The 26,607-nt window shown below is 34.6% G+C and overlaps 1 protein-coding gene across 4 annotated transcripts in view; it reads right to left on the bottom strand.

Moving 5' to 3' along the window:
• Positions 1-26,607, bottom strand: part of ROCK1 (Rho associated coiled-coil containing protein kinase 1) — a 146,866-nt gene that overhangs the window by 1,732 nt on the left and 118,527 nt on the right. For all 4 annotated transcript variants that reach the window (XM_073790573.1, XM_019930555.3, XM_019930554.3 and 1 more), the window contains 11 exons: positions 24,212-24,306; positions 16,786-16,951; positions 15,062-15,155; positions 14,105-14,193; positions 12,702-12,890; positions 11,694-11,853; positions 5,279-5,349; positions 4,986-5,074; positions 1,956-2,034; positions 1,536-1,797; positions 980-1,187 (listed from right to left, as the gene is read on the bottom strand). In XM_073790573.1, the coding sequence (XP_073646674.1) occupies positions 980-1,187; positions 1,536-1,797; positions 1,956-2,034; positions 4,986-5,074; positions 5,279-5,349; positions 11,694-11,853; positions 12,702-12,890; positions 14,105-14,193; positions 15,062-15,155; positions 16,786-16,951; positions 24,212-24,306 (1,502 nt within the window). The remainder of the gene's footprint in view (positions 1-979; positions 1,188-1,535; positions 1,798-1,955; positions 2,035-4,985; positions 5,075-5,278; positions 5,350-11,693; positions 11,854-12,701; positions 12,891-14,104; positions 14,194-15,061; positions 15,156-16,785; positions 16,952-24,211; positions 24,307-26,607) is intronic.

Raw genomic sequence — 26,607 nt, forward strand, 5'->3', positions numbered from 1 at the left:
TATAGGAGAGGGACAATACAAGATTCTACAGAAAGAAGTCCAGAGTGAGGTGATAATGCACTGGAATAGTATGGTAGCTGAGGAATACAGAAGGAGGAATGGCTATGAGTCATTTCAAAGAATTAGACTTGGTTATTGATAATATGGTATGAAGAAATGGGATAAATTAAATATGGCTTTAAGCCTGCTTGGAAGACTTGGGTGACATCAGCAGAGAGGCAAATCAGTGTTAGGTCTCAGCTTCTAGATTCAAATGTCCCTCTTAATATAAGGATTACACTCTAGGGAAAGTTGGTATTTGGTATAGGAGAAAAAACATAGGCTTCAGAAATGGATAAAAGTGGGGTCCAACCTGACTATGCTACTAGTTGGCTGTGTGATCTTGTGCAAGTTGCTTAATTTCTCTGAGCTCCATTTTTTCATGTGTTAAATGAGAACTTAATGAGTTATCATAACCGCTCCTCAGGAAAGGGTTTATGTCCTGTAACTGCTTGTTTTACCATATAAATATTTTTGAAAAAATTCCATCAAAACAAGATAAACTACACTCTCCCAAAAAGAAGAAAAGAAGGATACTTAACTGGGAAGTTTATTTGTTAACACTGATAATACCAAATAATTTTGATTAAAAAAAAATCTGCCAACATAGTTAAAAATAAAATGAGCAAAGTTTTACATGAAACTATTTACATTAAAAAGGGGTGAACAACAGTCGTTTAAAACATTAAGGGCTAAATATGTACCATAACCAATGACAATAAAACCTGACACTGAACTAAATAAATATGACATTTATAAACATTATTAGCTTCTAACAAGAATCAGTTAAACTAATTTGTAAAGTCATTTCAAGTCATATATAAATGCCCAGATACAAACGATGCCCTTTATGGGGAAAAGAACAATCAGACTCTGGATTTTAATAGATATTATCCAATCACATACTCACAGTTAAAAAGGTTAACATTTCAATCCTTACCTAGTTTTTCCAGATGTATTTTTGACCACTTTCCGGAAAGACTGATTTGCAGTGGATCTTGTAGAAAGTGTTCGAGGCGACGCACGAACAAAACCAGATGGTGGATTCTTAGGAATCTTCTTTACTAAATGAGTTACCCATTTTTTTTGTTCATCCTGAGAACATGCTAGTAGCAGCATATCTCTTGCTGATGTTACATCATAACTTACTATTTTAAGAAAAAAGAGCACAATTAAGGTCACATAATACCTAAAAGAGCCTTATCAAATATTCTTACAATTTAAAAAGATTTACTATGCTTAATTAAGCTTGGACAATATCTTGTCTTCTTAATTCAATTAAGTTGGAAAATTTAAAGAGAAAATATTAGTCATAAATTAGTAAGAAAAATAAAGTAAAATCAGAAATATGCATGTGGCTCCACCAGTGCCAAAATATTACGTCTTATTATCTCTTTTCAACTTGGTATAGGAAATGCCACATCTGAAGAAGTTATTTCATTGGGATTTAAGTCTCTAATTTGTTACATGTTATAAAAATAATTTTCATGCCTTACCTTTACATGGAGAAATTAAGTCCTCTTTCTTATCTAAGTGATCTCTGTGGCACTTAACGTGGCACCTTCGACATTCCAGGGCAGGGGGTGGCTTAAAAACATGCCAGAGAGGTTTGGCACAGGCCTCACAGTTGGCGGGAAAGTGGTAGAGGGTAGGAATGAACTCATGACCTTTGTGGTTTTGAAAATTAGTTTTCTCAGCTTGTTGCACTGGTTCCATCTCTACGTCTTTTCTACATTCACCTTCATTTGCATATAGTATCTACATTTAGGAATGGTAAACAGAAGATTAAAAAAAGGTCTTAATCTATACATACAAGTTTCAAATGTATAAAAGTATTGGTGTATTTACATTTACTTCACAAATACACTTAGTACGTAGGTAAAGGATCTTCTAAAATTATATTTTCAGATTTTTACCTGGAATATTTTAGGAATTTCTTCAGTTTCAGCTCTGTACACATCTCCTTGGGTTACAGGACGAACATGAAACAATTTACTAAAATGAAAAGAAATATGATGTAGGCCATTATAAAAACTCATTTATAGCAAAAGACAGATATTTCGTTGACGAGAACACAGACGTGGCAAATAAGCATAGGAAAAGATTAGTCATTAGAGAAATGCAAATTAAAATCACAGTAAGTATCACTATACTCCTATCAGAATTTTTAAAATAAAAATAGTAATAACACCAAATGCTGGTGATGATGCAGAGAAACTAGATCACTCATACAACTGTGGGAGAAATGTAAAACTGCAGAGTCACTCTGGAAAAGAGTATGGCAATTTCTTACAAATCTATATATATGAAAACCTGTACATGAATGTTCACAGCAGCTTTATTTTTAATAGGCCAAAATTGGAAAAAACTTAAATGAATGGTTAAACAAACTGTGATACAGTCATACGATGGAACACTACTCAACCACAAAAAGAAAAAAACTACCTCTTGGATGGACTTCAAGGGAATTACACTGACTGAAAGAAGCATATCGAATGTTACATACTATTTGATTCCATTTACATAACATCCTTGAAGTGACAAAATTATACAGATGGAGAACAGATTAGTGGTTGCCAAAGATTAGAGAGGAGTACAGAAAGGGTGCTTCCTATGGCTATAAAAGGGCAATGAAGAATCCCTGTGATGAAACTATTCTATATTTTAACTTGGTGGTGCCCATACAAATCTATACATGTGGTAAAGGCATGCAGGCTGGAAAGGCAGAAGTAAAACTATTATTATTTGAAGATGACATTACCGTATACGTAGAAAAGCCCTGCGGAATCCACACACATACACAAAATCTCTAAAACTAATAAGTGATGAATATTCAAGGTTGATATACATAAATAAAGTGTTGAAATAACCAGATATCCACATGAACAAAACAAAACAACCCCCACCCCCCCGGAAAAAAATTAACCTCAACCACTACTCCTTTTTTTTTTTTTTTCTTTTTTGGCCGCGCTGCGAGGCACGTGGGATCTTAGTTCCCCAACAAGGGATCAAACCCGTGCACCCTGCAGTGGAAGCGCAGAGTCTTAACCACTGAACCGCCAGAAGACCCTCTACCACTACTTCTTACCAAACATAAAAAGAAACGAGATCAATCAGAATTTAAAAATAAAACCTAGAAGAAAACATAGAATACCTTCACAATCTTTGGGCAAGCAAAAATGTCTTGGACAGACTACACAAAAGGCAATAACCCTTTTCAAACCAGTGATACATTGGTTTCCATTAAAAGACACCATAAAGAAAATGAACTGGCAAACCACAGACTGGGAAATATTTGCACTACATATTCCTGACATAAAATTTGAAGCCAGAATATATACAGAACTTCTGTAAACCAACCTTAAAAAGATAAGCAGCCCAATTAAAAAATGAGCAAAAGACTTGGAGACACTTAAGAGATACAAATGGCCAATAAATACATGGAAAGATTCTTGCCATCATTAGCCATAAGGAAAATATAAACTACAACAAAATAGCATTTCACATCCATTAGAACAGCTAAAAGTCAGACTGACAACACCAAATGTTGGTGAAGACGTGAAGCAACTGAAACTCAAATATTGCTGTTGAGTATAAACAGTATAACCTTTTTTGAGAACTGTCTGGTAGATTTATTTACACAGATTTACTATATGACCCAGGATTCCACTCCTAGGTATTTTACCCATGAGAAATGAAAACTTAAGTCCACAAAAACGAATGTTCAAAGCAGTCTTACTTAAAATAGCTCTCTTAGAAGCAACCCAAATGCCCATTAACAAAAGAATGGATAAACAAACTGAGATATATTCATTCAATGGAATATTACTCAGCAATAAACAGAACAATCAATACACACAACAAAACACTATGCCGAGTGAGGGAAGCCAGGCACGAAAGAGTACATACTATAAATTCGATTAGTATGAAGTTCTAGAATAGGCAAAACTAAATCTCAGTGATAGAATTCAGATAATCTTTTTTTTTCCCCTTGAGGAGGCACAAGCAAGCTTTTTAGGGTGATAGAAACGTTCTTTATCACGTACTGGGTTTGATTATGCGGGTGCTTACAACCGTCAAAAGTCACTGGACTGAACACTTAAGATGTATGTATTTTATTGTATGAAAATTACATCTCAATAAATAGGTAAAACAACAATAACAACAAACTCTCATCAACATAAAAAGTATTTAAGTTAGTTGAAAGATGTCTTTCTTATTAATGTTTATGTATTATTCCAGTTAAGCTGATTATTTAAATTTTCACAACTAATGTCTTTTTTTAAAATTGAGAAATAAAATATCAGTACTCTCTGGTACTTGCTCAATTTTTTTAACATTTTAACTATAATTAGCTCCACAATGTTTAATTACAAAGGAATGGCAAAACTTCATTTTAAGTTTATATTTCTCTGTCGTACCCACCACACTTCACTCTGAATTTGTATGTTATTGCATATATTTTACCTTTCCTGCTACTAGCCTGTAAGCTCCTCAAATATGAAACTGTCTTACTCATTTTATACAACCTACAACACTTACGATAATACAGGCAGCAGTGCCTAAGAAATGGTTTTAGAATGAATACAAGGAAAAAAACCTAAGCTTATTACAGACCTCTTTGACCTATTATTAAAAAAAGAAAAGATATATTTTATTTCCTTCTTAACAATGACCACATAATCATATATTTTGAGATGTTCTGTGAACATAAAACCAATAAACACTTGAAATTAAAAAAAATTGTCTTTAGAATACATCGATCAGGTATGCAAAATTTCCCCTCTCATATTTTGATAAAGATTTAATATAGTTATTATTTAAATTTGTTAAGAAAAAAGTCAATAACGTTTAAATAACAAAATATAAACTAAATGGTAAGTCTAAAAATAATTGATTATCGTAGGTTAACACTCAGTCTTAAAATTCAATAAAAGGCAACTTACTCAATGTCCAATACCATAGATGGATTGGATTGTTCCTTATCTTGTTCATCATTATAAAACAAAATTTTTTTGCTGCTTACCACAACATACTGAAATGAGAAAAAAGGGGGGAAGAGGTAAGAGCAGTATTAACTTGGTTTAAAGTGATAAGCACAATACTTGCCATTTATGTCTAGATCATATTGTAGTAATCTAAAAACAATGCCAATAATAGGACAGTTAATACAAGTTGTATGCTTTAAAAGTAAAATATATAACAAAATATCAATTAGAAAAACTGAGGCATATTGTACCTGTTTCTTCCAGCCGTATCTTTTGATATTTCCTCTATTTGGTATTGAAAGCCAACCTTCAATTCTTGATTCTAGAAGAAGAAAAAAAAAATAGTGTTCAGCCTTAAATTGTCACAAAAGGAAAAGCTATTACAAGTTGTCTGACAGCATGCAGCAACAGGCATTCGAACACAGCTAAATGAATAAGTGCTATAATTTGCTCTTTCATGCTTCAATCACACAAATCAACTTTAATGGCCATACAAATACTGCAGAAAAAAATTCCAAGCCACTTTCCGCATAAAATTAACATTCAGTACTCAATTATAAAAGTATGAAGTAACAACAGTACCCTTAATAGCCAGGCAAGACTGGAATGGATTGCAGCTTAAATGGGATATGATACAGAAGACTTTAAATATCATTTAACATTCATATAAAAGTATTTAGCAAAAAAAAAAAAAAAAATGCAAGTGGAACAAAAGAGCCATGATTTACACAAGAAAGAGCAAGCAAAAGTACACAAGTGTCCTATTACTCACAGAAGGTAAGAATAGAAGATAAATAAATAAGGAATGCAGGCAGAATCAACTAGATATAAAGAATAAGAGACAAGTATTTTATTTGTTTTCTCAGTACAATGTTCTGATAAACTTTTTGGTAAAACACCCCAAATAATTTCATTAAAAGTGTCCAAATTTGGTTGGGAAGGGGTCCTTAATTCTAGTGGTAAATCCAATTACAATTCTTAGCAAACTAAAAGAGGTATAAATAAAGCCTTTCAAGTTTGTAGCATCAGAATTTAATAAACAGTAAAAGAACACAGAATTCAGTTGGTAAAACTGCTAATGTTTTATCAGTTTGTGCATACCAGAAATTCTTTGACTAATTTGATCAGTGCATTTTATAATTATTATTACTATTTAAATATAATTAATGTTTATTAAAAATATCTGGGGGAAAAAGATGATTCCATTTAGAAATGCTTATTTTATATCAGGTTAGAGATAAGAACATTTAACCGTTTTTTTAGATCTATTATATTTGAAACACAAAAGAAGGGACAAGTGACCAACTGTAAGGTACAATGCTATAATGTGACATTATACCATGGCTCAAATCATGACCCGTAAGGGGAATATATATTACCCTCCTCCATATAACTTAAAAGTTGTGAAACAGTTCGGTCTTACAGTAATGATAACAATAGGTAACGTCTACTGTACATTTATTACTTCCCAAGTGCTTTACAAGGAATACCTCATAAATAATCTGTAATAGTCCCATGAACATAGGATATTACATTCTTAGGAATATAGGATAAAGTAGGTTCTACTATCATCCTCCATTTACAAATGAAGAGACTAAGGCTTAGCTAGGTGAACTAACTTACCCAAAGGTAATCACAGCAACTGTCAAAACTTTAGGGTTCACCCAGGCAGTCTAATTTCTGAGTTTAAATTCCTAGAGCACAATGATATTCTTTCCTTAAACAAGCTTTGCAGTTAACTAAATCAGGAGTAATGTTATTGTTCCAACTTCTTCCCTGTACCTAATGCCCTATGCTTTTGTTATTCCCCTTCATCTAAATTGTTGTTTTTGTTAAAGTCGAAGAAATAATAAGAAACTTCAGTTCAAAATGATCCCCCTCTTCTCCCAAGTTTTTTTCTTAGTTGCCGTTATTTAGTTCATCAATAATTAATTTGTTCCATCGGGCATTTCCTTGGTAAGTTTTGTGAGAGCAGGGGACCATATACTAACACTTTATTTTATTTTATTTTTTATTTATTTATTTATTATTTTATTTATTTATTTTTTTTGGCAGTACGCAGGCCTCTCACTGTTGTGGCCTCTCCCGTTGCAGAGCACAGGCTCCAGACACGCAGGCTCAGCGGCCATGGCTCACGGGCCCAGCCACTCCGCGGCATGTGGGATCCTCCCAGACCGGGGCACGAACCCGTGTCCCCTGCATCGGCAGGCGGACTCTCAACCACTGCGCCACCAGGGAAGCCCCACTTTTTAAAAATTTATACTCCAAGGCATCTGACACACAGAGTAGGTACCTGATATATACCTTTTTTGCTTATTTTGCAATTCTTTTTTTCTGACTTAGCCAATTAAATTCACCCTCTATTTAAATAATGGTTGTAATTTAAAAACCAAAGGGCTGCTTTAAATTAAGTAACATACAGAAGGCTGTTGATCATTCACAAATATTCTGTTGTAGAAAAGGAAAAAAGTTATTGCTAGGAAAACTTCCCTTCAGTGTGCCAAAGTCCATTTAATACCAGTAATTCCTCACTAAAAATAAAAGATGTAAAAGCCACTGAAATCTTGACATTTATACAAAATTGTGTATGCCAAAATATTCCTCCCTCCAAGTTATTTCTCTATGAGAATAAATGCCAAAAATATTTATGCTTTCTGGCTCTAGGTTTGAAATATATTTTCAATGAATTGTTGTATGTTGAAGACTGTATGACTGAATGTATGTCATTTCAGTGTTCCTATAGAAATTCTATACATCAAAGGCATTTTATGAATTAAATAAGCCCAATTTTATATTTGCTCTAATTTAAATAAAATGAAGAAATTAGGAACTCAAAAAAGATGCTGAAGATATGTGAAGGTTTTTGCCAATTTAAAACAATAATGTTATAGGAGAGAATCTTAGTCTTTCCTTCTGGTGAATTCCCTTCAGAGAAGCAGGTAAACTAAGCTCAGTGATAAATTAAAAAAACTACTTACTTCTGTCTTACATGCAAGTTAATATACCAGTTTTTTTTTTAAGTATATAAAGACCTCCTTCAAAACTATGACCACTTGTGACCTAAGTGGCAATCTGAAAGTATAATGCTCTAAATTCTATCTTTTACAATACAAGCACAGAAATCAGCTTCTCCAGATAAATAAAAGAAATGCTGAGGACTTCTAAGTCTATATTATTATCTATAACATACTACTGAAGTACAAAAACAACTTGGTCCCAGGTTTTACATATTTGTAGAGCAATTTTAACTTACAAAAAAATTTAGATGTGCACTACTGCAATATCAGCAATTAACTCCTTTACCCAAATAAGAAAGAGGTTAACTATACGTAAATCAGTATCAAATACAGCCAATTTAAACATCAAAGCTAACCACTGAAGACTACCAAACTTTACTTGATAAACTACATACTGCTTAAGAAATAAAGGTAGAGAATCACTCCAAAATTCTAAAATTATATTCAGAAGTGATATAAAAAAGAAGAAAAAATCAATGCTCAAGAATTCAGATGTACTTATTATCTCCAATCATTGATTAGATTTGGGCAAAGTCAGAAACTCTTATATACTCAAATACTTGGAAACATACCAAGAAATCCAGCATACACAGGTTTAAGTTACAAAGTCTGAGATCAAGCTGGATGGAAAGAGAATGATGCAGATAATCCATAAGAGATAATGAATATTAATGGATGCTGATACCAGTGTTCTTAGTGCTTCATCTATTTTTACATTCTTTTCAGATTCTTAGGTCAATATTTCCAAAAGTAAAGGAAAAAAAACAAGGAAGGAGAGCCAGATATCACCTTAGTCTTTCTGTCATCTAGGCAATAGGAAAACCTTAACCCTAGAGGGTAACCTTTATATCTACAGTGCTAAGGCCACAACCTGCCACAGAACCAAAAGGAGGATGAAGACACAAGAGAATGAAAGTGATATTAAGAACTTCAAAGGGTTATAAGTCAGAGAAGGATAACCATTTTCTCTAAGGTTTTTAGAATTGGGAAACTTAGAGAGATTTAATCTAGTTAATGACAAGATGCCAGCTGAGAAAATGACAGAGGCTGAACTCTAAACAAACAAGATAATTAAATGAGATTCTTTATATTGAATGATGAAATCTAAGAGAAATAAAGTATATTATCAGTTTATCCACCTAACTACTTAAAAAACCATCTCACTGAACTAAAAATATGATCAATATTTCAAAAGGCCTTCATTTTAACTATTTAACTATTCTAAGACCTCCCTTTGTAAATCTGTAGTTTAAATTCATTTATCAGTTTTCCAAACTAAGTAAAATTAATCATCACTTTCAAAAAAATCTTTCAGACACTTGAATGATATGTAACTCTCTCAAATTAAGGATGAATACCGCATCAAGTTTCCGTAGTGTAGTGTTATCATGTTCGCTTCACAAGAATGAATACCAAAATTCTTTACAATTCTTCCTAGATATTACCACAAAACCTTAACTTTATTTGCCAGAGATCTAGTAAATGGCAGACTTAGTACATATTTTCAATTTACTAGTAAAATATCTGACACAGAGGTAAAATAACATTGGTAATGATTATCCATTAATTTCTACCTCCAATATGAAAGTCATAGTCTCCAATATGAAAAGGTTCAGCACTACAGAGACCTCTGTAAAGTTCAAACTGAGAACACAGTTAATAGAGAAAGAGATATCCTAATTGGTCTCCCTTTATAGCAATGGAGAATGGCCACCAGAGCCTTTTTGTTTTCCCACTTTGTTTGAACTTTGAAATCCTTAAAAGCAAAATCTCTGAAAATACTAAGCTATTCCAAATATTATATACTCAGAGTGGAGCCAGTAGAAAAATTTAAAAATCTCTTTGCTGACTGACTCCTGAGTGGATTTATTAGGTCAGGATTCTGAAATCTAAATGGATATCTCACCTAAGTCTGCCAATCAAACCACCTGATGATGCTTTGAGTTTAGCCTTCCTGAATAAGCCAGGATGAAAGATAAAACTCATTACCTTCTCCCAACCTCATCTTTCAATTCAAATCCTCTAGATAGCATTCACCAATAATGAATCAGTCTCTGAAATGTTTAACTTAATACAAGGAAAACCAAGGCATACATAGTAAGACATTATAAACAAAGTTAAAGGGAAATGGGTGGGATAAAGACAAAAACCTTGTCAGGATATTTAACCTACACTAGAGAAAGAATTCCTTTAACTAAATAACTAGAAATATCTTGGGGTTAATGAAGAGGGAACCTAAACTACAATTTCAGTTCAACAAGTGAAGGAATGTAGACAAACTGCCCTAAAATTCATACTCTTTCTTAACTGATGATTAAGTCATAACTTTAGAAAGATGTTCAAACAACGGCTGAAGCTAGAGATTCTTATTAAATCCAAAGTGATCCTCTGATAAGGATGTGTACCTACAAGAGTCTCAAGAGGCAGGAGGTTTCAGAGAGCCAAAAATGGGAATACAGAAGGAATTTCTTGACCACTGGAGTAAGAAATATTTATTCCCTGTCCTTCACTTTCCAGATATCTCATTTTGGGCTAGCAAAGCCACCGAAGAATGAGGGCAGGGATTACACAGAATACAAATAAGAACTGAATTCACTTCCTACTTTGAGTCCCACTTTCTTGACCAAGAATGATAACGTAAAATTTTCTAAGTAGTCTATCAAGTTTCTTATATCAAATTCTCAAAAAACAAGTAATATCTGTTAAAACAGATCCCTATTACATCAAATGTGCTGATTCATATCTTTTTATGCATTATTCAGGAAATACATTAAATAAAGTCTATTTTCAAGTTTAGGACCATGTTACAAAACTTTCAAGACCTTGAACTAAGAATATGTAGTAGGTCAAATGTGTTGTGTGTGTGTGTGTATGCCTTTAAAATCTGTAATGCATGTTTTAATATATATAACCTATTCATTTCTAAATTGAACCTGTAATATGTGTATTGTTCATCTCTGTTAAAAAGACATAAATGTACTATAACCTATACTACAATGAACCGAAGAATGAGGCTGTGTTTATTTTTCAATTGATTCTCCACTAGAAAAAAAAAGGAAAAAGAAGAAAAGGTCTGAAATCCTAGCTACTCGCTTTTGCCTTTACTTGACTTCCTGCCCCCTCTCTGCATCTTCCAACCCCTTTTATCTATTTCACCAAATTTGAAACTTCAAGTCTGATTAAAGTTTATCACTATAGCATTAGGTGGGCTTCTATATAGAGCTGCTGTGGTTCTGATTATTAAGTATAGTTCTTAGTTTTAGCAAAAAAATACATAAAACACTGCAGAGCTGCTACTCATGAAAACATGTACAATCCTCCTTAAATGGTGAGAGTTGTAGCAGCAGCTTCAACTCTCACCATGGCATTAGGCTGGTTCAATACTGATTCATAAACATCTTCAAGTTTCTATTTAGTTAGAGCCACTCAGATCTATTTTAATAGTCTAAGACTGCTTATGACTGCTTTTATTCTATAAAATGCACTAGGTATACAAATGTCATCAGACTCTGGCTATCAGAAACATAAATCCCTTCTTAAGAATCCATGGACAAAACAACAAAGAGGTAGAAATCCAAATGAAAGAAATCTACATTAATTTCCATGACGTTTAAGCAAACTTGAAAGAAGTAACAGAAAATATTCTTACCTGGAAGGTTTCCATCAGTTTCATCAGCACTAGGAAAACTAGCAACACTTGTAGAATCTGATAGGTCCAAAAGTTTCGCACGCAATTGCTCAATGTCACTCTCTTTGCTAGCCAACTGCATCTGAAGCTCATTCCTATGTGTACATTCTTCTACCAATTGCTATTTTTTAAAAAATACCAAGATAATATAAAGAATCAAGATCAAAATTTCCAACATTAGAAATTAAGAATTAGTGGAACTATAAGTAATCTAGAATTATTAATACTAAAAATTTACTGTAAACTTCATGAATGTTTACTACCACAGATTTTAATACAACTATAAATGTGCAAGTTCTCTTCCTCAGTAATACATTGCTTGGATAAGCTCCTTTACTCTTTGCTTTAGATATTTTTTAATACAAAGCATCAAAAACCAAAACCAAACACCTGTTAAAACAACAGAAATTGCTTTTATGGCTTCAAACAAAATAATTTAAAAGATATAGAAAGCTTCTCAGGATGGTAAAATAAATGATGGAGTCAATGCTTGTATCTAAGTCTGCCTAAGATCAGAGACCATGTTCTCAATTTTGTGCTATTAAGCTAGGAAGCATCAAAAAAATTAAGCTTGATATTTTGAAAAGTGAGTCCTTATCCGAGGAAACAAAAAGGCTATAATACTCCAATTCCACTATCCCAACTATAGTCAATATTATACCAGTCATATCTCAATTTCAGTCTGAAGCCAAAGAGGCAAAACCCTTGGTTGTTTCTCTAAAAGTACCATCTCTAATCAAGCTGATGCTAAGGGGTAAAAATTACTCAAGTCATAGTTAATAGGCAACAGAGCATCTTTCTATTTTTTCAAGATCATTGTTCAAATTAGAGTAACAGTAATCAAATTATGGAGAATATAAACCTAAATATGATTTTTATACTAAAAAAACTAAATGAGATCAGTAGACAGTAAGTATATACAGTAATAACAATTTAAAATAATCCTACAAGTGCAACACACAACCTTACCGCTTGCATGTCATTCAGTTCCTTCTGATGTTTCACTACCATCTGGTTGAATTTCTCTCTTTCTTGGTTGAGTTCAAGTTGTAGCTTTCGATTTTCCTTTTCCTTCTTTCTCAAATCCTGTGTATTCGCTTTCTTTCTATCAATTTTAAAGTCTTTCCGATTCATTATTTCTGCCAACTTGTTAACAGCCTATTAAAATATTAAAATGTTATTAATAAGGTTCTTCATTGTAGCTACCCAATTTAAATCTCCACTAAAAATATATATTTTTCTTCAAAATCAGGAAGCAGGACTTTTTGTGTATGTGAAAATTAGGAGAACCTAATGAACGTTGGAATATGATCATTGGTAGCACAAGTAACTATTATTGATTTATCTCATTGTTCAAATGTAAGAACCAGACAGGCTTGCAAAAATCCAGTTATTGTTCAACAATTATTCAGCACTTATACTGCATGTAAGCACTCTGATAGGCACTAGAGACAAGGACAGAAAATACAATTATGCCCCAAAGGCATCCTAGTCTGGTGGAGGAGGAGGATAAGCAAGCATGACAGTACAGAGTGATACTGCTTCTTTTTTCTCTTAAGTGTCCCTTACTTTTTCTTTTTTTCTATTGGATTGTCTTTTTCTTTTTTGCAGATGTTCTTTATATTTATCTATATATGCTGCAAATATTCTTCGTAGTTTATTTTCTTTCAACTTATGTTCTTTTGGACTTTTTTGTATGTAATAAATGTCAACCTTTTTCTTCATGGTCTCTGTTTTGGTATAAAGGGAAGTAAAATCTCCACTGAAGGATTTTCAACAGGTATTAAGTGCATTTTTGAAAGACTACTCTAGTTGAAGGATTGTTGAGAGGGAGAATAGATTAGTGGTAAGGAGCTATCAAGTAGAAAATATTTATTTTACTGTAAAAATCAACTGAGGTACACAGCACCTTATGAAGAATTTAAACTACTGGATAACTTGGTAAAATGACAAGATACCAAGTTTTACTGTAAAAAATCTGATCTAGCTGCAAAATACAAAGCAAAATGATACCTCCACCCCTTTTAAGTTTCTTATTCACTCCCCATTCTTCTCTCTTGACTTCAGTCAAGTATGTGGTTTCTCCTCATTAAGTTTTCCTACTGTCAATTGTAGGTTTTCCATACAGTCTAAAACAAATTCTTCACTAATCAGGTGACTAGACGAATTAGCTTTCTTAACTCGATTGAAATCCTACTTCCTGAATAAGTCTTCCACATTTAATGAAGAAAGAATATTACATTACTTGTTCTAATGAAAAGCTTGAACCTTATAATCTCAGTTTTAAGAAAAGGACATGAAGAGCAAATATTAACTTCTGAATATATGATACTCAAATACAAACACATGGAAAAGGCTAAGAGCATGTATACCTGCGTTTTAAGGGTTCGTTCTGTATTGATATTCTTTTCAAAGGCAGCCTTAAGATTATTGATCTCCTCCTCCTTCTTCAGTTTATATTCTGTCAACAAATTATATAAAATGTTATTGCATGGCATTAATTAATTTCTGCCTTGCAAAGTAACAATGAGATACTTTTATAGAAATTTTGTAATGGATTCAAGGTTTATTTTAAGCAATAAAATATTTAATTCTTACTTAGTTATTAGTAACAATAACTAATTATTCAAATTAGCATATACCACATAATAACTTTCAGTAACTTCATTAAGATATTTTTCCAGGGCTTCCCTGGTGGCACAGTGGTTAAGAATCGCTTGCCAATGCAGGGGACCCGGGTTCAAGCCCTGGTCCGGGAAGATTCCACATGTGGCGGAGCAACTAAGCCTGTGCTCCACAACTACTGAGCCCGTGAGCCACAACTACTGAAGCCCGCGCGCCTAGAGCCCGTGCTCCACAACAAGAGAAGCCACCACAATGAGAAGCCTGTGCACCACAGTGAAGAGTAGCCCCCGCTCGCCGCAACTAGAGAAAGCCCGGCACGCAGCAATGAAGACCCAATGCAGCCAAAAATAAATAAATAAAATTAATTAATTAATTTTTTTAAAAGATTTTTTTCAGTTAATTGAGGTATAATAGACAACTAAAATTTTAAGATATTTAAAGTGTACAATGTGATGAATTGATATACACATACATTGTGAAAGGATCCCCCACAATCAAGTTAATTAACACATCAATCACCTCACATATTTACCTTTTTGTGGGGTTTGGTGGTGAGAATATTTAAGTTCTACTAAGATAATACTTACGGCTACGAAAGTTATTTAATATATGAAAACAAATATTTCAAAAACCTAATGCATATAACATAAAGATTTACCTCTGAACTTGATTTAACTTATGATTTTTAAAAAAATCCTACATACCTTCCTCTGCCTTCCTCATTTTATCAGTTAGCTCTTCATTTTCTTTTCTTAATAATTCAATATCTTTGGTTAGCATACTGTTCGTTTCTTCGAGCTAAACAAAGCACAGAAACGTTTAAGCTATATAGTCTCTTTGCTAGTCCCATATTTAAAGCAATAACCTTTAAAAAAATACTTGCATTTTCCATAGATGAGGACAGGTCAGACATTGCTTAATTATAAAAACATCTGGTTTCCAGTTTAAAATATGTGGATATAATTAAATTCAAAATATTTTAAAACAATTGTTAGCTTCCAAAAATTATTTCAGTGTGTGTGTATATACACATTACATATGAACGGAAGGAATAAAAAATGTAATGAAAAGAGAACGAGACTAGAAACTAGGAAATGTGCATTTAGTTTTCTAGCTCTGTAACCCTTAGCAAGTCACAACCTTTCTGGGCTTCAGTTTCTTCATCTGAATAATGATGATGAAAATGACAATTTAAAATGTTTGATGATTACTGTATGGCTGTTAGCATAAATGATGCCATTGTGGGCCCATATAGTTCCTCCTGTCCTTCCCCGGACCCTATCCAGAACTGTACTGTGTGGTAAAAATCACTTCTTTGTTATCAAGGGCTTTGTAGTTAATAGATACTATTTAATAATCATTAAGACCAGGTGGCCTCTATGCTCTGTTAGTCCCCAATCAATGATGAAGACCTTTGCTGACATATTCCTGGTACCTACGAGACTAGTTATCTATTCATAAATCTTGACGTAGGAATGCACTTCCTATTTCCAAGCACATACCCCCCATACCCTAGGTTAACTATAACATTGTCCCAATGGTCCCTTGGTGGTATGGAGCGTAGCTGTGAATGCTTCCATACCGTTGTCTGTCCAAACCCACTCTGTGAGTAGGGTACCCTATAATAAACTGATCCACTGATTATACGGAGCTGCCTGCCTTGTTTTTCGGTCTCAAGATACCTTCTCAGTTCGGTGGGCACTTTTCATTTCCTCTGTCCTCCAACAATGTCTTTTAGTAATGTACTTATTCACCCTTCTATTTATATGATTTCATTTAATCTTCGTAAGAAACCTGTGGAATAGGTATTGTTTCTATATTATAGATGAAGAATCTGAGGCTTGGAGAAGTTAAAGCAAACTGCCAAGACCATGTAACTTCTTAGGGGCAAAGCTGGGATTTGAACTCAGACCTGCTTATACCAGAGCACTTGATGGTGGCTTCACCACCAAGAAGAAAAATCTCTCTAACTTCCATTTCTAGCTCCATAATACATAGACCATAGTATAAATTTCAGGAATAGGTAATTGTTTGTAGTACTGTTTTTTCTATAATGGATTTGTAGATATCCACAAAGAATTTTTTATCCCAAAATAGTTTCTCTGAATTTTATAGAATTCTGGTCATGAAATCAGTTGCAATTTATTAAGATAATAAAACAAATGAATTTAAGGTAAGCATTTCTTCACAGAAAATATATTAAGATCTACAGCCAGAAAGGGAAAAAACCCAATACACTGAATAAGAATTTCAATCATTAACAACTGTTTTAGATTATATAAATTATTTTATACATGAGTACAAGTTGACCATTGTGTATAAGTAAATACTCATGCACTTACACTTACCCAAACACTTTGTAACATGTAACCTATTTTGATTTTTAAATTAATTTTAATCACATAACTTAATGAACTATCACACTTACCCGACTAACAGTGTGCTCTTTATCTGTAATCTCTTGTCTATTTCTTGAAGCAGCTTTCTTGCTTTCTTGGGTCAATTCAAAATACTGTTCTTCCAGAAGCCCTCGAGCCAACTGCTCAGACTCGGCTTTTGTTTCTGCTAGATCCAACTGAGTAGCAAGAGTTTCTCTAGTAGATTTAAAAGAGAAATGAATGTAAACAAATTCAATTCATTCTTCTAACTTAATCATATGCTTAAAAACACAATTCTTTTTAAATGATAAAATGAATTAAGTATTTTATTGCTTAAAATAAACCTTGAATCCATTACAGACTTCCTATGAAAGTAATGAATCTAACCTCTCACACTTAGAAAAACTATAAAAGCAAAGGACACTTTAACCTTGTACCTGCTATTTTGCTTAACTAAGGAAAAGGTAATAAAACAATGGCAAGAGGTCTACTTCTAGAAGGGAATGTGTTGGGATCTGGAATGAAACGCAGCATGGCACAGTAGAAAAGTCATTGGCTTATAAATCAAGAGGCCAGGCCTGGACCCTTATCCCCATTCTACCACTACCTAATTGGTTAGGGACATTGGGCAAGTTCATTATACTTACTGGAGCTCAACTTAATCAAATCCATAAAATGAGAGGATTAAACTACATTATTTTTGAGGTCCCTTCCAGCTCTGAAATTCAATGAGATTATGAAGACTTATAAATAGACACTGTAAACTATTCTAGAAATGCTCCTTAGGAATTACATTTTAAAGGCCTTTCAGAATTGACATTCAGACCACGACCAGATCACTGCAGTTTGCCTGCTCTTCCCAAAGAACCTGTCTTCGATAAGTTATCTTGGTCATAATTGTAACCCCTACATACAGTAGGTGCACAATAAATGTTTATTAAATGAATGAATGAATGACTTCCAACTATTTTCTATTAAGAGAGTAATACAAATACTTTAGGCTGCCTCAAGCCTAAAGAGGAAGACATATAGTGGCTACAAAAAATAATTTTTTGGACAATTGTTTTTGTCCAACAAATATTTGAATGTTCCTATGTGCCAAACACTGTTCTAAGAATTAAGGCATACAGCAGTAACAAACTCCCTGCCCTCAGAAAACATACGTTAGTAGTGTGAGATAGTTTAAAGAAATGAACAATATACAGTATATCACACAGAACAATGAAAAGAAAGGTGAAGAGGCTATGAGTGTGGTCACTATTTTATAGAGGGTGATCAAGGAGGCCTCTCTGCTAAGCTGACATTTGAGGAAATATATGGAGGAAGTAAAAGAGCCATGCAGTGTATCCGGGAATACAGCTTCAGGCAGAGGAAACATCTAATACCAAGTGCCTAAATGTTCTGAAGGAAGCTAATGTGAGCAGAGTGAAGAGGGGTTGGGGGAAGTTGTGAGATATAGTAAGAGAAGTGGGGAGAGAGAACAGGTATTATAAGGCTTTCTAAAACAATATAGGGACTTTGGCTTTTACACTGAGTATTCTGTCTTAAAAAGATCATTCTGGCTGTTTAAGATCAGACTAGAAGGAGAACAACGATAGAAGCAGGGATACCAGTTAGGAGGCAACTGAAATAATCGAGATTGGAGATGATGGTAGTTTGGATCAAGCTGGTAAATGTTAAAAGTGGTGAGAAGTGATCATATTATGGACATGTTTTTTTAGTTATAGCTAGGATTTATTGATGGATTTCATGCAGAGTATAAGAAAAAAAGAAGAGTCTAGGATGACTCCAAGTTTTGGATTTAAGCAACTAGGAATAACAGAATAGCTAATATTGACATGGGGAAGACAGGGAGGAGCAGGTTGGCAAGGTGAGGGAGTAAGGCATTTTTTCTGGACATGTTACATATAAGATGCTTATTAAACACTCAAGTGGAGATGTCAAACAGACAGCTAGATTTACAAGTCTGGAATTCAGGGGAGAATATACTTGTACATTGATGCTATTTAAAGCCCTGAGGCTAGATGAGAACAAGTAGGGAGTGATCCCTTGGGTCCTCCAAACATCAAAGGTCTCAGAGATGGGAAAGGACAAAGGAGCAAAGAAGGGTGAGGAAGGGCAACCAGTTCAATAAGAGGAAAACAGTGTTTGGTGTCACAGAAGCCAATAAAGAAATTTTGTCAAGAGACAGTAATCAATTATGTCAATTGCTGCTATTAAATAAGATAAGGACTGAGAACTGAGTATAGTTTTTAGCTATTAGGAAGTCACCAGTGGCCTTGAAAAGGGTTATTTTGGTAGTGTAATAAGTACAAAAGTCTTGAGTGAGCTCGAGAGAGAATGGGAGAAGAGGACCTGATGATAAATGGTATGTCACTTTTCAAGGAAGTTTGCTACAAAAGGAAGCAAAAAAATAGGATGCTACCTGGAAGTAGATATGTAGTTTAAAGAAAAGCAGGCTGGACTTTCCTGGTGGCGCAGTGGTTAAGAATCCACCTGACAATGCAGGGGACATGGGTTCCATCCACGGTCCAGGAAGATCCCACATGCTGCAGAGCAACTAAGCTCGTGTGCCACAACCGCGGAGCCTGTGCTCTGGAGCCCGCAAGCCACAACTACTGAAGCCCTCACACTTAGAGCCCGTGCTCTGCAACATGAGAAGCCACCACAATGAGAAGCCTGCGCACTGCAACGAAGAGTAGCCCCCACTCACCGCAACTAGAGGAAGCCTGCGCGCAGCAACAAACACCCAACGCAGCCAAAAATATAAATAAATAAATAAAATTTTAAAACGCTTACAAAAAAACAAAAAAGAAAAGCAGGTTATTTTTTAAGGATATGTTTACCTGTATGCTTATATAACAACAGGAATGCCTACAGAAAGGAAAAAATGATGTAGGAAAGATGAGAGTATTATTGGAGTCATACTTTTAAGTAGGCAGAAAGGGATGGGGTCGAGGGGCTGCCTTTAGGTAAATTCATGTAAATTTTGTCCATTTACACGAATCAGAAGGACGGTAGGGTTTTAGGTACAGACGCAAACAGGTTAGTAGCTATGGTGGTGGAAGAGAGATGTTCTATGACTTCCAGGAAGCAAGGCCATTTGCTGAGTATGAGAACAAGGAGAAGTTGTTGATTTGAGGAAGGAGAAAAAGATAGAAAATAGTTGTCTAGAAGAGTAGGGGAGTTAGGAAAAGATAAAAAATACTGCCATTGGTAAGTCCATGAATACTAAGGGGTGGTAATGCAGGGCTTCAGATGGATAACATGTTCTCATCTGGGGTTACTGCTTTGCATCAGGTTCAGATAAATTATCTGCAACTATATTCATTCAGACATCCTTCACAACTCTCCATAGTAAAAGACCTGTATTTACTGATGTTTAAGGCCAATCTCTCACTTTTATTCTCCTATCTCCTTTAAGAAATCATTTATCAATAATTCCCTATGCTTCTAGATTATAAGATTATAAGCAGGGGCTTTGTTCTTATTCACTGCTATATTCCAAATGCCTAGAAAAGCATCTGGCCCATAGAAAGTGCTCAGAAATTTTGTTTGAATCAGTGAACAGATGTGCAACTTTTTCCACTCTGATTTCCTTGCCATGTCCAATGCTCAAATTTCTGCTATCTTTAAAAATAAATGACGCTCCTTCACAGTCTCCTCCAGCTACAGCCATAGCTTCTTGCCTTAACAACTATGTTTCTTGAATTTTTTGATTTAATAAATATTTACTGAGCATCTACAATGTTCTAGGTACAATTCTAGATGCTAGGCATATAGCAGTGAATTAGAGTTAAGAACAAAACAACTGAAAATTCCTTCCTTTGTTGAGCTTAAGTTTGAATGGAAAGAGAAAAACAACAGAGTAAGTAAGCAAATTCTATAATATATTAGGAAGAGATAAGTGCTAAGGTAAAAATAAAACAAGGAAGAAAGTACTGAGCTGGGCAGCTAGGTAGTAAGGTGAGGGCATTCTCAATTTTTGAGTGTTCAGGGAAGGTCTCTCGAGATTACATTTAGGCCTAGACCTGAAGAGTGTAAAGGAAGAACCCATGTGGATATTCAGAGGAAAATGTTCCAGGCAGAGGGATAAGCAAGTCCAAAGGCCCTGAGGCAGAAGAGTAACAGACTGGTTTGTGAATAGTAAAGAGGTCAATGTGGCTGCTTTCTACTCTCTCTGTACTTCTACCCTTCCCACTCATGTCTCAGTCTACTTCAGTATAGCACCTATCAATATTGTCATCACTATTTACAAGCTGTTCTCAACAAGATAACAACCTTAAATATAATGGGACAATTTATTTTTTACTTGACCTTTCTGAGTATTTGGAATTTTAAGTCACTTTCTCTTTTTTGAAATATTCTATTCCCCTGGCATTTGTGATACCCCACTCTGCTTTCCTCTTTGTATTATGGGGGACTTTATACTTTCCCTTCCTCTGCCCATTCCTTATCCTACACTAGGGGTTACAACTTGTTGCTTGAGAGCCAAATGAGTCCATATAAATGTCCCCTCCTACCTCCTTTCTGTACCTGCATGTGCATGCACATGCATGCACACACACATACACACTTAAAAATAAATTTGGGCCAATATTTTACATAAAAACTGAGACTCCTGGCTTCTCTTGAAAAATCAGAAGATCTTGAAATACTGGGTCAGTGCTACCATGTGGCAGCAAATGCTCAGAACTGAGGACGTGAACTCTTCAGTTTGTTATAATCCTCACAACTCACGCAATGGATGCTATCGATACTTAGATCCAACTAACTTCAACCCAGTTACATGTATGGTATCATAGGCTCAAGAGTTCATAAACCCTGATAAACACAACTGTCTTAACAAATCTCATCTATCTTAGTGGTTTCAGCAAGAAATGACTGTTGAATTGGCTTCAAGTCCTTATCTTTGAGTTCTAAAGCAATAATGCCAATGTCTGGTATCCATTTCTCTCTGGACATCCCATAGGCACCTCAAACTCAGTAGGTGTGAAATAGAAATAACCTTGTTTGCTCTCATTCCCCCAAACTGGTATTTTAGCTTAGGGACTACCACTACCAACAACCCAATTGTCCTGGTCAGAAACTTGAGCTGACCTGAAATTTTCCCTAACTTTTATCCCCATACCTTCAAATCTACAACTCCTATTGCTTCTACTTTCTTATTTTTTCCTATGCACTTGCCTCTCCTTTTACTGCCAACTTCCACTATAATTGTATATCTAGATTATTCCTATGGCAGTATAACTGGACTCCCTATATCCACCCAGCTTTGCCTCACTCCAATCCATTCTCTAAAGACTGGAGACTTCTAAAACCCTATCTTGTCAACCCCTAGCTTAAATTTTCATTTATTCATTGACTATTTATTGAATACTTATTATTTGCCCAGCTCTGATCTAGGTGATGTGGATATACAATAGAGAATGGCAAAAAAAATAAAATCTTCCACTCTTCAATGTTGATAATTCCCAATGACACACAAGCCCTTTGTAATCTGACTCAGGTTTATCTCTCCAGCCTCATCTGTCACCAACTGTCTCCCTACCGGCAAATGAAAGCATTTGCTGCTCCCAAATCACAGACTGGCTTTTGCCTATACTGTTCTCAACCCATATCCCATTCCCTGGTGAATTCTGCTCTGCTTAGTTGTCACCTGGGGAATGTTCTCTGAATCCCAGATGGTAAGATGAGGTATATACCCCTTCAGTATATTCCAATAGCACTTTGTCATAGCTACCTACCTTAATTATATCTGTTTCCTGACTAGATTCTGAAGCACTTGATGGTAAGAGCCATAACTTATTAATAATTATATCACTGGCATGAAGCACAGCACACAGCACAAGAGTGGTGATCAACACATTTCTCTTAAACAGATCAAACCAGGGAAAACATATCAACCCCATGAAACAATATAGTATGTAGCAGATTGGGTGTCCCCTTCACTGTGAATGCATATAAGCTGGGACTGTATATTATATTGTAGATACCACACAAATGATAGGCAACAGACTATACTCTACAAAAGTAGTTTACTACTGTCACAGAGAGAAACCAGGAAATGTAGCTTTGTGCCTACCTTAGAGTTTACCTAATGTATTAAGGATCTAAGCACTGAGTGCCAATGGTTGCTAAAAACAGAGGTAGTCTTCCCTCTAAAAACCAGATTTGAATCTGTTTAAGCCTCCAGATTAGGGATGTCCAGTAAAACTTTCTACGATGACAGAAATGTTCTACACTTGTGCTGTCCAATATGGTAGACACTGACCATATAAGACTATTAAGCACCTAAGTCGTGACTAGTACATCTGAGGAACTAAAGTTTAAATTTTATTTTAATGAACTAAAGTTTAAATTTAAACGGCTACATGTGATTGGTGGCTACCATACTAAACAGTGAAACTCTAGATTTAACCATTGATTTGCAAAAAACACAGAAGGATGACGAAAATGTTCAACTAACTATGGAAACAGAATCAGCAAAATCATAACTGAGGAAAACTATACAGGACAAATGATTCAGTTCCTTCAACAAATAAGTATCAGGATAGTGATTACTCTTGTGGTGGGGAGGGAAGAGGCATAAGCAGAAGTGGGGATATAGTGGGCTTCTGAGGTAGATTTTGTTCATGGGTGGTGGTTATAATGATATTTGTCATATAATTTATAAAACTGTACATGTTTTGCTATTTTATGTATTTGTTTGCTTCAACAATAAAAGTTAAAATTTTTTACTTCTTTCAAAGGTGGTTATATGGAAAAGAATATAACAATGTGAGAAAACTAGTTTCAATGTCTGTTCTCACACTATCTAGCTATGAGCAGTTGTTACACTTAATAGCTTTCTAAGATCACCTCCTTATAAGGCCCTAGGCACACATGCAATGGAAATTAACCTGCATTATAATACTAAGAGGAAGACCCTGCATACCTTTACCTAACATAAAATGATGACTTGCAAATACAGCGTGAACTTTTTTTTTTTTTTTTTTGCGGTACGTGGGCCTCTCACTGTTGTGGCCTCTCCCATTGCGGAGCACAGGCTCAGCGGCCATGGCTCACGGGCCTAGCCGCTCCGCGGCATGTGGGATCCTCCCGGACCGAGGCACGAACCCACGTTCCCTGCATCGGCAGGCGGACTCTCAACCACTGCGCCACCAGGGAAGCCCCGAGTGTGAACTATTTATATACAAACAGATGTTTGAAGATTAAGAGACCCTTGAAAACAATTTACTGTCACAATTTAGTGAATCTCTGTACAACCCCTACAGTGTTAATGTATCAAATTATTTCTTCACCATAAAGGCAAATTTAGCCTAAATCTAGTTTGATTTGTTCTGAATTAGCCCAATAAGATTTGCTATTCCACTGTCATCAGAATAATGGCACATCTATTCTCTACCTTTAAACTTAAATTTAAGAATGTTTTGCTATAGTACTGATTCTTGTTCTAAACTAAAATGGACATACTTTTCACTTTGTAGTTCCTGTATTTTCTTTGAATTTTCTCTGTTTTTTTCTTCAATTTCTTCCTTAAGTTCCTTTACCTGGGTTTTATAAAGTGTCTGCAAAACAAGTGATAAGAAGAAGTAAGTGTTTATGGTAGGTTAAAAAACAGTTCGGTAGTTTCTTATAAACAATTAACACATGGTCCAACAATTCCACTCCTAAGTATTTACCCAGGACAAATACAAATATATATCCATACAAAGTCTTATACATAAATTTTCATTGCAGTTTTATTCATGGTAACTCCAAACTGGAAACAATCCCAGATATCTATCATCAGATGAATTTTTAAAGTTGTGATGTACCCATACTACTCAACAATAAAAAGGAATGAACTACTAATATATACAGCATGATAAACCTAAAAAATGTTAAGCTGTATGAAAGAAACCAGGTGCTAAAGAGTGTGTACTACATGATTCCATGTATATGAAATTGTAGAATAGGTGAAAATAATCAATAAGACAGAAAGCAAATCAGTGGTTGCCTGCAGATAGAGGTGGGTGGAGAAGATTGACTCCAAAGGGCCGTGAAGGAAATGTTTTATATGTTGATTGTGATGGTGGTCACAGTATACACATATGTCAGAATTTATCAACCACTTAAAATGGGTACAATTTATTATATATAAATTATACCTCAAAAATATATTAAATGTACTGATTTGGGAAAAGCATTATAAAGAAACTTAGCAAGCAATACTTATTTAAAAGTTAGATCAATTTTTGAAGTAAATAATGTTAGAGAAACCACTTCTCTTGGGTGATGAAGTGGGTGGTTGAGAGGTAGAAGAAATATCCATAAATAGGATTTATCAATGTTCTGTCAACATATGAATAATATATACTTAGTACAGAACAGTGATTCTTACAAAATTCACTAGGTTTTTGCCAACTCCATCAACAAATATTTAACAGGTATGAAAAAGTATTAGACCCACACTGTGTTAGATGCTGAGGTTACAGAGTAAACTTCCAATTCTGAAGTCTATGTCTTTTTTTTAAACCAACCTTTTTAGTCTAAAAGATAAGGAAAAAAATAGTAAGGACCAGCAAATAGCTGTGGAGTACTACTTTTACACTGTACACTGAATTATACCTCTAAGAAACAGCACTTCTCTAGGGGGAAAAGTACATTTCCATGGAAATGCAAATGAAGGAAGAATGATGGCTGGCTTTAGTTTAAGTGCTTACAATTTCTAAAATGAAATAGTCCATTCTGCATTTAGGAATCAGATTCTCATTTCTCCTTTCTCTGACTTCAATTATTGAAATTTATATGTGTAATCAATGAAGAGAGAAAAAGAAAAATAACCTGATTTGAAAGCCCAGATTAAAGAAAATCTTAAATTTGGTTCATAATAACTTATCAAATTTAGCAACATCTAACCCAGTCCTCACAAGCAATAGAATAAATCAAAACTAAAGGCAGGGTTAGTATTTTGTATGGTTTTTATACAGGCAAAAATCAAGAATCCATAGGAACCACCACAAATCACTTGACAGCCATCCCAAAACATGGAGGCACTGAATGATTACTCTGTGGAAGCATAGGGACAAAAAGGTGTGCTTGATATTACAGACCACTTTGCAGAAGTCAGTACCACACACTAAATAGTTAAGGTTAATTTACACTCAGGGAAAAGTTTTTCAACAATCTTGAATTATTTTTTAATTTAAAAACACTTAATTTAAAAACATATTTAATTTAAAAACATACTATACTATCATAAAAACATATGATAGTATAATAAGCCAAGAAGAAATAGACAGTAGTAGAAAGTCATCATATTTATTAGGAGATGAAAAGAGTAGAGCATGAAGCTCTTAATTGTGTGAAATTCTGTAGAGCTCTAATGGTATCCAGATTTTTTACTAGAGAAATCATTACTTCCAATATTGTTCACACTTGGTTTCTAGGGCATGTTTATCAGTGTAACTCAAACTCCATGCATTTAATTACGCTGCTTAAAGCTCATAGGAAAGGTGGTTGCCACTGAAAGAGAAATGGAGCTGGTAGATAAATGTTAAGTTGAAATGGCAGAGCACAAGCTTGGCAACCAGAGGAAGTAAACAAAAATTCAGAGGTTTCAATAAAGCCTCAAAGCATTAGCTATAAATGCTCATCAACAGTAGTAATGAAAATAACTTGGCCTGCAGCAAATATGAAAATGATTTTTATGGAGAAAAAGGATAACAGATGCATAAAAGTGCACACAGGGCTAAAACAGGAAAAAGCTCCTCAACATCAGTTATACCCACAACTGTATGTAGTTACACCTAGAGATATATGTATGTAGGCCACTATAATGTGTATACAAGAACCACACATGATAATACTGGCACTGTAAACCACCA

This window comes from Tursiops truncatus, chromosome 13 (genome assembly GCF_011762595.2).
Source record: "Tursiops truncatus isolate mTurTru1 chromosome 13, mTurTru1.mat.Y, whole genome shotgun sequence".
Lineage (NCBI taxonomy): Eukaryota > Metazoa > Chordata > Mammalia > Artiodactyla > Delphinidae > Tursiops > Tursiops truncatus.